Source organism: Dunckerocampus dactyliophorus, chromosome 19 (genome assembly GCF_027744805.1).
Source record: "Dunckerocampus dactyliophorus isolate RoL2022-P2 chromosome 19, RoL_Ddac_1.1, whole genome shotgun sequence".
Taxonomy (NCBI): domain Eukaryota; kingdom Metazoa; phylum Chordata; class Actinopteri; order Syngnathiformes; family Syngnathidae; genus Dunckerocampus; species Dunckerocampus dactyliophorus.
Window position 1 is genome coordinate 1,504,609 of NC_072837.1, and position 12,275 is coordinate 1,516,883.

General features: G+C 41.8%; 1 protein-coding gene across 2 annotated transcripts in view; it reads left to right on the top strand.

Annotated features, from left to right (window-relative positions):
• The window catches only part of esrrgb (estrogen-related receptor gamma b), a 50,665-nt gene extending 39,782 nt beyond the window's left edge, over positions 1-10,883 (top strand). For both annotated transcript variants that reach the window (XM_054762580.1, XM_054762583.1), the window contains 2 exons: positions 509-778; positions 6,594-10,883. In XM_054762580.1, coding sequence (XP_054618555.1) covers positions 509-778; positions 6,594-6,838 — 515 coding nt within the window. In that variant the 3' untranslated portion in view covers positions 6,839-10,883. The remainder of the gene's footprint in view (positions 1-508; positions 779-6,593) is intronic.
• The last annotated feature ends 1,392 nt before the right edge of the window (positions 10,884-12,275 follow it).

Consider the following 12,275-nt stretch of genomic DNA (forward strand, 5'->3'; position numbering starts at 1 on the left):
GTGCACATATTGCCTCCCGTTTAGGCAAGTCGGGTGGTCAATACTCACGTCCGCCTTCCGCCCCCACTCCGCATTCCTTTCAACGTGGAGGAGTGAAGGCTATTGTGGTGGTTCAGGTCCTCTTTAGGTGTTTGATGCGCGATGTCCTACAGGCGACATGATGGGTCAGGGTGGCTCAAGATGTGCCTTTTTTTATTTTGCCTTTTACCGATATTTTTTATTTTCTTTCTTAAGTATATATTTTCATTTTTTTATTAAAAAACAAACATCACATAACCAAGCTGTTTATTTACTTCAACTTCAAAGACTTCATTTAATTCCAAAATTTCAAAACCAATTTTTTAACTTTAATAATGATCGGGAGTGCATGAGAAAGTAGACAGGAAGTTGACCACATGCAATTACATTGCGACATTTGAAAGCACATGTAGCGCTATACAACGCTGCTCGTGATACTATTAGGAGGTTGCCTACAGCCACAGCTGTTAATGCAAGTGCTTTCCTTCAGGCTTCTCCACGCTGTCCCTGGCCGACCAGATGAGCCTCCTCCAGAGCGCCTGGATGGAGATCCTGGTGCTAAGCATCGTCTTCCGCTCGCTGCCCTGCGAGGACGAGATCGTCTACGCCGAGGACTACGCGGTGGATGAGGAGCAGGCGAGGAGCTCGGGCCTGCTGGACCTGCACATCGCCATCCTGCCGCTGGTGCGACGCTACAAGAAGCTGCGCGTCGACAAGGAGGAGTTTGTCACGCTCAAAGCCATCGCGCTCGCCAACTCAGGTGAGCTCAACCCGTTTCTAGGCACAGCCCTTCTGTCACACACAGTGGAGGATCTTTGGCTAGCATTTGTGAATGAGGTGCTTAAAAACAGCAGAGCACTCCTGTTATGAAGGGAGGAGTTCTTTTAGTCGGCCTTTAAAAAGAGCAAAGTCATAAAGAGGGTCTTTGACAAATGTTTTTATAATAAATCATTACAAGCAACAGAGCAGAGCACTCCTGTCACATACGAGATCTTTGACTAGCGTTTTAGCAGAGCACCACGGTCACATCCACCATGACCGTTTTTGTAGTGCGTCCACATAAGCAGCAGAGCTGGGCGCTCCTGTCGCATAGAAGATCTTCCACTAGCGTTTATTCTTTTTTTTTTAAGTAGGTAGCCTACTTAAAAACAACAGAGCACTCTTGTCACATACAAGATCTTTGGCTGCCGTTTTGTAGTAGATCGCTCGTGTCATATAGAGGATGTTTGTTGAGCATTTTTTGTAGCAGGTCCTTAAAAACAGCAGAGCAGAGTGCTCCTGTCTTTTACAAGATCTTTGACTCGCGTTTATTTTTTGCAGTAAGTACAGTAAAGTGCTCCTATCATGTAGAGGATCTTTGTTGAGTGTTTTTGCAGTATGTCCTTAAAAACAGCAGATCGCTCGTGTCATATAGAGGATCTTTGTTGAGCATTTTTTGTAGCAGGTCCTTGAAAACAGCAGAGCAGGAGCGCTCCTGTCATAGAGGATCCATGACTACCGTTTTGTTGTAGGTCCTTAAAAACAGCAGAGCACTCCTGTCATAGAGGATCTATGACTACCGTTTTGTTGTAGGTCCTTAAAAACAGCAGAGCAGAGTGCTCCTGTCTCAGAAGATCTTTGACAGGCATTTATTGTTTTGCAGTCAGTACTGACAAACAGCAGAGCACTCCTGTCATAGAGGATCTTTGGCGCGTGTTCATTCGTCTTCATGAATGATCGTATTTCTTCATTCATGACTACCATGAAGTCAAACTTGAAAGTTTTACCAAATAATACAGAGTCATAATAACCCTGAATGGAGCATTCCGGACACCCCCACCCCACCCCCACCCCCCGGTCCTTAGCATTGTAAACATGTGGAAAAGGGTGTCTGCAGGTGTACCTAACAAAATGGAAATCAAAGCAAACAGGACTTTTCCCCTGAAATAACCTTTATTGTGCTTTGTGATACTGATCTTTGGCAGCCTTAAAAATACCCCCCCCCCCAAGAAAGTTGGCGTCTAATTAAAGCAAACAAAGAAATAAAAACCCAAATTGTCTCTTATATCTCGCTGGCCGATCGCTGCCACGCTGAAGGGTACCGAGATAAGACGGGACAAAAAAGGTCGACAGTGGGGCCTCGTTTAATTTAACACCCGCTGTGCGTGTGTGTGCGTGTGTGTGTGTGTGTGTGTGTGTGTGTGTGTGTGCGTGTGTGTGCGTGTGTGTGTGTGTGTGTGTGTGTGTGCGTGTGCGTGTGTGCGTGTGTAATGTGTCACATTGCGCTTTGGTTCTTTCCATCTCCATAACAGTAGCTGCCACGGCGGCTGAGATATATTTAGCATTTCATTAGGAAAACAGGGGCTGTCAATAAAATGTGCTAAGTGGAGTGGAATGAGCGTCAGGCAGCGACGGGCCTCGTTTGTTCCGATGTGAAGATGCTGGCGCTCGTATCGACAGTTTGCTTTTCACCAGGCCCCCACCCCGACCCCATACTAATCAATTGTGGCGCTATAGCTGCCTTTTCTCCTGCCTGACTGGAAAAAAAAAAGCGCTGAGCCGAGAGGTTGAGCGGCGCTGTGATGACAAACTCTCTGCGGGGCAAAGAGGGGGGAAAGGGAGAAGTGTGAGAGAGGATGCTGCGGTTGAGGAGACAGGCCGAGGGGGCAGCGTCGGCTCGTTTGAACGCTTTCGGGGGTGGGGGGTATGGGTCCTGTGGGTGTGACAGCTGTGGAAATTCATGGCCATTGATTTTGTAATTAGCGGAGCATCGACGGGATCGACGGCGGCCTGCTGACGGATTACATGGAAATTGTTTCTTCAAAGTTACTTTTGCATTCCGCCCCTAGCCTCCCGGTCCACGCACACACGCACGCACGCACGCACGCACACACGCACGCACGCGGCAGCAAACAGGGGATCAGATGAGTATTAACATGAAGAGCGCAGCAACACATGTGCGGTCCACATAGCCTAGTTAATTTCCCAAGATAGAAACGCAATTTACACAGAAGGCGACTGGTAAAAGAGACTTAATCAGTCAGTTAGGAACATAATTAGCCTTGTACTGTTCTTTCCCTTTTTTTGCTTCTTCTTCTACCTCATTTACATGTCTTAGACGCCTTCAGTCGGCAGCCATGTTTGATCTTTAGCACATTTAGCGATCCGGCCGCCTGTTCTGCTTGTCCTCATTAGGGTCACGGGTAAGCTGGAGCCTACCCCGGCTGACTTGGGGCAAGAGGCGGGGTCATTCAGGGATACGACACCTGTCACCGTAACAAAGTTTGCTAGCCCAGCCCAGAATTACACGGGAGGATGTGGTTAAGGATCGCAAAGGAAACAGTAACCCACTTGGCTGTCATGATTCAGGAGGAGGGCCCCCTCCTCAAGAAGACACACTGGGACGTTTGCCAGTGAACACCTGAATGGCTGGTGGTGGATCATCGTCCATCATTAGCAATTATTACCAATTTCTCAATAGTATTTCCAATCAGGGGGGCCTGAAAACATTTATGCCTCCTCGGTGGGCCATGGCAGAAAATAAGTGAGAACCCACTGCGTTACATGAGGTCATGAAGTCGGCCATGCCCTGTCCGACATGATAGAGTGAAAAGAGGTTCTCCCATTCCGTGTGGAAGTGGTACATTTTTTGCTTCTTAAATTTAGAAGAAATAGATTTGAGGCTGACTGGTTAGCTCGCTATGTGGCCCGTTTTTTAGCTCGCGAGCTTGCTAGCTAGCGGCCGTCTTGAGTCCCTGCAGCCAAAGAGTTGCGCTGTGTGATGCAAAGAATGAACAACAGGAGTATAAAGGTAACGACAGGCGTGTTCTTACATGTCTACAGGGCTCTAGTAATGTTAAAACTTATTTATTTATTTATTTGTATTATTTACTTGTATTAATGTCTCTTCTGTTGTTGTTGCTTAATTTATTGGTATATATGTTTATGTGTTTATGTTTCTTATGTTCTTATTCTTTTTCTTGTGTTTTCTTTCTTTTCTTGGGAGAATGAACAGAATAAGATTTTCATGGCATAGTAGAACTGCTGTTTTACTATGCATATGACAATAAAACTCTCTTGAATCTTGAATCTTGAATCTTGAAAGTCATAAACAGTTTTTCTACCCTCTAACTGCGAAAATATTCCATTTCTTAACATTGACTCCTGCAGTATATAATAATTATTTAACCAATTAACCGCTATGAACGAGGGACGACTGGATCCACTTGTTGTTTTTCTTTGTCTTGTTTGTTTAGACCACACCTACTGCACACACATCATAAAGACGTGATGTTCGGAGTGTCCGTGAATGCGTCTCGCAGTCGTCCAGTGACAATGAGGAAGTTGAACGGACGAGACGCATGTTTGGGAGTTGGAGATACATAAATAGGGTTGGCATCGCGCTGCTGTTGGTGTCTTCTGGTCAGAATAAAGTTAGAAAAGAGCGAGTGACTGTGCCTGCGTCTGCCGTCACAACAGGGAGGCGTGGCGTGCCATGATGCGTACGCGTTCATTACGCAAAAGAAGGTCAGCGCCTTTTCCACAGCCCTACTTAAAATGTTGTCTGTACAGTTAATAATCGCATCATGAAGGCCACAGTTTGACCCTGGAACTGACCATCTGCATGATTCCCTCTTGGAAAAATGGAAGTATGACATGGAAATATTCCGTGTTTATTCCGTATGCTTTTTATTGTGAAGTTTGCGATACTGCGCGGTCCATCTGCAGTATCGATGCTAACGTGAACTCCTGCTCGCTGCCTTTGCAAGATTGCAATTTTGATGATGATGTTTTTCCCTTCGTGGTAGCGGCTAATGAAGCTCCTTGAATAAATGCCTTTGCATGCCGCAGCCTCCAGGGAGGAAGAAGGGACCGTATGAATAAATATACCAGCCCAAAGATTCATTTCTATTGCTAATATGGACCACGTATAACACTCTGCTTCCCCCTCCTCCCTTTTTGCTAATGAATTCAGATGGCTGCATTACGCTCGCTAGGATATCCTTCAGCTGAATGATGGCAGCAATGGCCTTCATTTCCATAAGAAAGAGCGCTTGTCCCCCTTGTGTGCTACGCTAAAATAAAACCTGTGGAGACTTATTAAAAACAAGGAGTAAATAGAAGTGATTCATATCACGGGTGGCTTTTTATGAGTGCGTCATGTCCACAGTAACACACACAGAATGAAAGGTGAAATATTGGAAAAACTGGAAAAGCAGACCTCCGCCACGCGCCATAGTTCCCCCATATTACGATTTACAGCATAAATGTTAGTCCAACATTTATTTCAACTACACATTTAGGTTCCTTGACCATGAAAACATACCATTAGCAATTGGATTCATAATGATATCAATATTAGTTCAGTAGTTATTCACAAAAATGTCATTTTCCGTAATGGTGGTTTTCTTCTGGATCTAGCGCCATAGCTTTAAAGATCCAACAAATCCAGATTCCACAGTGTCTTGTCTATATATAAAATGCTGTTTGTTGCGTCTTAATAGCTTCAGGTGATTAAAAATACCAAAAATGAGCAAAAAAATGTAACCGTAGAAAAGCGGACCTCTGCCAAGCGCTATATTGTGATTCACACCATAAATATTACACCTACATTTATTGTATCTACATATTTAGATTGCTCATGTTAGCAATGCTAACATTAGCATGCTAACACCTAGCATAATAGTGGTCAGTGTTTATACAAGTGTCTAGCTATGAAAATGGCTAAAATATTACTATTACTAATGTTAACAAGTTCGCAATGCTAACATGCGAACGTTAGCATGCTAGCACATAGTATAATAATGCTAAGTGTTTATATAAGTGTTTACCTATGAAAATGGCTAAAAATGCTACTATGCTAGTGTTAGCATGCTAGCGATGCTAACTTGCTAACATTAGTATGCAAACACCTAGCATGGTAGCACAATGTACCGAGAAGGCTAAATGATCCAATATGTCATTTAATAATAAAAATAACATCAGTCAGTCGTGTATATCGGTTGATCGTTATCGGACATCCCTAAATGATACCAAAGTTAACTTAGTTTAAAGCTCAGTTTACAGTAATGGTGGGAGCCGTTGGCCAATGAACTGCTCTGCTGGGAATAATGCATCATGGGTTGTTTTTTTACTTCAAAGTCATATTGGCACATGTTTGTATGTTTGTTAGGTATACCTTTGAGGGTTAAGTTGCAGTGTGATGATTTTAGCCTTCGATGGAAGATGACACCGTGAGTCAGACGTTATATTGAGTAATGACCTCCTGCCATTGACAAGCTGGTCGTGAGTTCCCTTGTAGCTCGTGATTGGCTCCTGCAAAAGAAAGAGCTACCGCTTCCTCGCGGACCGGCAAGCGGCACAGTATTTAAGTGATTTGTAGCAATTGTGATGTATGGGAGGCGTCACGAGATTAGAACATGGTGATAAATTAGCCGCAGTTAGCCGACGTTTAAGCCGCAGCGTTGAAAGTTTAAGAAGAGTAGCGGCCGGTACAGCGGAGGTTCCGGCATGCTTGAAACGTTTCCCAGTGTTATGATTGGAGGCGTCCACATGTTAATGCTCCATGACCTCACCTCTGTCCCACTCTCCTCCAGACTCCATGCACATAGAGAACATCGAAGCCGTCCAGAGGCTCCAGGATTCCCTCCACGAGGCCCTGCAGGACTTTGAGGCCTCCCAGCACCCGGAGGACCCCCGGCGGGCGGGCAAGCTGCTCATGACGCTGCCTCTGCTCCGTCAGACGGCCACTAAAGCGGTGCAGCATTTCTACAGCATCAAAATGCAGGGCAAAGTCCCCATGCACAAACTCTTCCTGGAGATGCTGGAGGCCAAGGCTTGACACTGCATGGTACAGGTCTGACAGACAGCTGCACCAGCCAATAGGAGGCCAGGGACATGTTTCATTATGAATATATACTGTATAGATGCTGATGTGCCAACTGGTTGGGAGCTTGGAAGACATTTTGACAGCTGTGAGGCGGATACCAACACGATGATGTATATGAAATGTACAGAAACGAGGCAGGGGGGGCCTTGTTATGTAACCACAGGCCAGCTTCTCTTTCATTTGACGATAAATGTCCTAACAGCGCCGTAGCCACATGCTGTCATTTTATACTTTCTAATCTCAACAATAGTCCACTACTACTGTGTGTATATAATACTTGTGCTGTATGTTGTCTGGCCAGTCTTCTAAATATTTACCTCGTCGTAGCGTCGTCAATTCTGGTCGGGCTCGGTGCTGGCAGAAGGTGGTTTGGCCGGAGATCGGTTTGCACTATAAGCACCCCGTAAATGTGCAATAATAATAATAATATATGACAACAATGAACAGGAACAGGAACCGCCTTTTCTAGCCATGATACTGTAATCCTAACAGGCCCTGCGAATGTGACCTCTGCAATAAATATCATGTGGATTGTCGTATCACGTTGTGTTCGTACCGTACGCTCGCTTCTTTTGTTAACGCGCTCTTCCTGCGGGCTTCATGCCAAAGTCCAGTTTGAAACATTGCAGGAGCATTCGTGCTACATGAATGAAAATGAAAAGAAAAAAAATATCCCAATGATAAGTCGCAATGAAATGAAGACAATTATGAGATTAAACAGTCATATTTATGAGATAACATCATACTTATGAGATAAACAGTCATAATTATGAGATACAAACTCATAATTATGACATCAAAATTCAAAATTATGAGATAAAAGTCAGAATTACAAGATAAAAAGTCAGAATTATGAGTTAAAAAGTAAAAATTATGAGATAAAAAATTTTAATTATGAGATAAAAAGTCAATTATGAGATAAAGTCATAATTATGAAAGAAAAAATCCAAATTAGGAGTTAAAAAAGGCATAATTAGGAGCTAAAAAGTCCAAAATAGGAGATAAAAAGTCCTAATTATGAGATAAAAGTAAACATGATGAGATAAAAAGTCCTAATGATGAGATAGAAGGAGCGCATGTGCCGCCTTCTTCACCGCAGCCTTTGTTGACGTAGCACTCGGCACATGCGCTCCTTCTATCTCATCATTTCCATTTACCATTGGGATATTTTTGTCCTTCCAGTGGAGGAATCGGGCTTCCATAAAAATTCCTTTCCATGTGCGGTCAAACAAACATGTAGTCAGTGCACGTCTGTGCCTGTCGATGACTCAATTAGTGGCGCCCCCTATGGGCTGAGGCCAAAATGCTTTGGAAGACACGCAATCGTGGTCCGCTGTAACTTTGGGGTGCTTGGATGAATCACCACCAAATGTGGTGCACGCCTTTAGCGGACTGAAAGGCACACGTGTGTCAAATGTGAGCCAGATTGGTTGAAAAACATGGCTGCCATCGAGCGCGACGCCTTTGACACTTGGCATCTAGTTGTCCTTAAGTCACGGAGCATTCGAGGATATTTGTATTGCATGTTTGCTACCACAACCCACAGGGGGCGCTGCTAATATCAGGAGACGTCCTAATTTAGTCACATGACTGTATCCTTAAATCAGGGGTGTCCAAAATGCCGGCCGGAGGCCATTTAAAAATATAATTTAACAAGAAATCAACAACATCAGCAAAAAAGGACAAATCATCAGTGTTTTACAAGAATAAAGTCAAAGTGTTAAAAGAAAAAAGTTGTAATCTAATGAGGAAAAAGTCGTAATTCTACAAGATTAAAGTCATGATACCGTGAGGAAACATAACGTCATTTTAGCTTTTAGCTTTTAGCTTTTAGCTTAAGGTTGAAATAGTCAAGAAAAACTTTATTTTTGTTTAAGTCGTAATATCATGAGTACGACGGTACATGAGGGCCGCAATGAAACAAAATAATCTCAGATTTCCAAAAAAAAGTTGTAAATTTACAACTTTTTTTCTCATAAATTTGCAAATTTATTCTCGTAAATTACAAATTTTTACTCATAAATTTACGACTTCTTTCTCATGAATTTATGACTTTATTCTCGTGAATCTACGACTTTTTTCTCAGAAATAAACAACTTTTTTTTCTCATGATATTCCGACTTTATTCTCGTAAATTAATGACTATTCTCAAAATCCCAGATATGTTTTTTTTCAATGTGGCCTTAATCCCTAAAACTCTCTGGTAAATTTAAAATCTTATTCTCGTAAATGTATGACTTTTTTTACATTATTGTACAACTTTATCCTTGTACTATGACAACTTTTTTTCTTGTAAATTTCTCATAAATTTACGACCATATTCTCGTTAATTTACAACTTTTTTTCTCGTTAATTTACGACTTCTTTCTTGTAAATTTACAACTTTATTCTTGAAATCTCGGATTATTAATAATACTACCTAATACTTTCTCGTAAAGTTACGACTTTATTCTCGTAACATTACAACTTCTTTCTCGTAAATTCATGACTTTTTTCTAGTAAATTTCAAACTTTATTCTCGTAAATTTATGATGTTTCCTCCCAAATTTATGACTTTATTCTTGTAAATTTTGGACTTTTTTTCTCATAAATTTAACGACTTTTTTTTCTTGTAATATTACACCTTTTTTCTCGTAAATTTATGACTTTTTTGTCCTGTAAATTTGCGGCTTTATTCTCGTAAATGTACAACTTTTTTCTCGAAATCTCAAGAAACGTGGCCGTGATACTAAAAAAAAAAAAGAGGAATAAAGTCGTAATTTTTGGAAAATGAGGTTGCAAAAAAGCTATGTTCCGAGAATAAAGTGAAGCTATGATGGGAGTAAAGTGTAACTTCTTAGCGTGTCACAAAATATCCAAGTGGCCCTTGCATCCTGTCATTCTTCAGTCACTGTCCCCCGGTGGAAAAGCTCGGACCTCCCTGCCTTCAATGTGGAACATCAGCCTCGATCTTGACCACGTCGGAAGAAGGCCCTCATCCAAGAGAACGGTTTCATAACTTTGTTCTCAAATGGATGTTAAGAAAATAAAGAAGCCTTCTAAAGCGGTTCTAGTATCATCCAATTAATTCTAATCGTCTCCCGTGCTGAAATTCTCAATAGAAATGGAGCAATTAAATTCGGCTTTGACTCCACCTCGGGGACAGGGGTGGTTTTATTTCGGATGGCGGCGGCGGAGGCTTTGTCTAAACCTTTCCAAAGGCAATTTCACGGGCGTCCGTAATAGATCCATAAGCGAGGGATCACTGGGCTATGCAAAGCAGAAGACGACGGCCATCTTTGTTGCTGTTTTTGTGTACAAACATGCTTGTACTGTGCTTTATGGCCGCGTCCATTAAAGGCCGTCTGGCTACTTGACACATTGGGAGTGAATTGTAGCCTTCTATACCGTACCTGGCACACCCCATACCTCCAATTCATATTTTGAGAAGTACACTGGGTTTGGAAGCGGGCCACGGGAGGCTCCTCCTGGGAATCGGTGGCACAGAAATAAAGTGACATCACTGGCTGGCGTATTAAAAAAAAAAAATGTAGATGAAGCCGGCGCGATTGGGGAGCACATTCCTCGGAGGAGAAAGCTGCTTATTCTGCTGCTGCTGCTGCTGCTGCTGCTGCTGTTCCATTTGTGGACTTATCTTGCCGCGCTCATCATGATTTACATAAAACATAGAGGAACCTCCTCCACGTCCTGGCCCGTCCCGTATAAGGGACCCTGCGGTGCGTGCATGTGCGCGTTTGTGTGGGTGTGTGTGAGTGAGATTACCCAGGAGGTTTCCTCCCCCTCTCTAAAAGCAATATGTTACCAATTGTCATATAAGAAGTGAAGGTGTTGATGATAAAGCTACACTGCTGTGTAACTACTGTATGCACTCCTATACTGTAGCAGCAAAGAGCCACAGATGGTTTGCAATGTGCTTTTCTTTATTGTGTTCATTCTCCACTGTATCCATATGTAAATATGACCCCCCCCCCCCTTTTTTTTGGATTGATTTAGATCTAATGATGCACTGAGTATACAGTGTCAATAAAATCACATCTTTATGTAATGGCTGCAATGGCTTTTTATTGTTTTAAAGGTTCCCTGTTATGCAAATGTGACTTTTTTTAAACATTTTTTTTTTATCAAATATATCAACAACAAAAACGAAAAGAAGTGCCAACATGGGAGTTCTTTTCTTAGCAGCATATCAATAGTTCCACTTTTGTTTCTCAGTCTTGTGTTGTATTTTGTCGCCGATTAGACGTAAATATTGTCCATCTAGTCCATTTGTCCTGCAAATGTGACTTTTTAATTATGTCCTCAAATTGATTTATTTTTTATATATATATTATATTTTACAATATTTATATTAAAATATATGTAATTTTAGTTTTTAAATATTAATTTAATATATATAAATTAATACGAATCACTAATAATGCTGTGCCACAAAGCTTTGTCTTTAAGTATATATACCTACAGTATATATGTACATATATTTTAGAGCTGTCAAAAATAGTGCGTTAAAGGCGGTAACTAATTTATTTCATAAACTGCCTTACAATTGTTGCCGTCATTAACGCATGCGCATCATGTCAAGCCACGTCTCTCCGTCATGACGGCACACGGCCGCTCTTTAAGAACTTTTTTGTGACCTGAAATATCAACAGCAGTGCAGTTCCAACACCAGATATTTATCTCCAACTCTCAAACACATCTCTAGTCCGCTTGTCCTGGGAACGACACTTCCTCATTGTCACTACTGCGAGATACATTCATGGGCACTCCGAAAATGTCAAGAACCTCTTTATTATGCGCGTATGTGTGGTTTAAATAAACACAACGACAAAAAACAGTAAGTGGATATTCTCATCTCTCCCTATCTTTACTCTTACTGCGGAAGTACAATTTGCTGCATTTAAGTATGCTCGGAAATCCCAGAAAATACGTCTACACTCAAAATGTTTGCCTTTGAGTTACGTGGTGTCTTTGAACGCAACCCTTCACGGCTCGCAATGACGCGGTTAAAGTGTGATTCTGCTACTTTTAACGAGGCTGGCGGTAGGCAAACACATTTTCAGACATGTGTGGTATCTTTTAGCTTGATTGAAACTTTCAGTTCATTTGGCGCTTTTCATACATTCAAATATATATCACTGTGTGCTGTCATTTATCTTTCGCTTCATAAAATACAGCAAAAATGCCCATATTTCACGTGTAGTGACAAATGGTGATTAATCGTGGTTAATTAATTTGAAAACTGTGATTGATTTGATTAAATGTTTTAATAATCTGACAGCCCTAACATATACATAATATATATTATATGTATACAGTATATATATAAATATTAAAGTGGCTGCCCTGCATCCTTGGATGTTTTTAGTATGCAGACCTCTGTGGAAAAAGT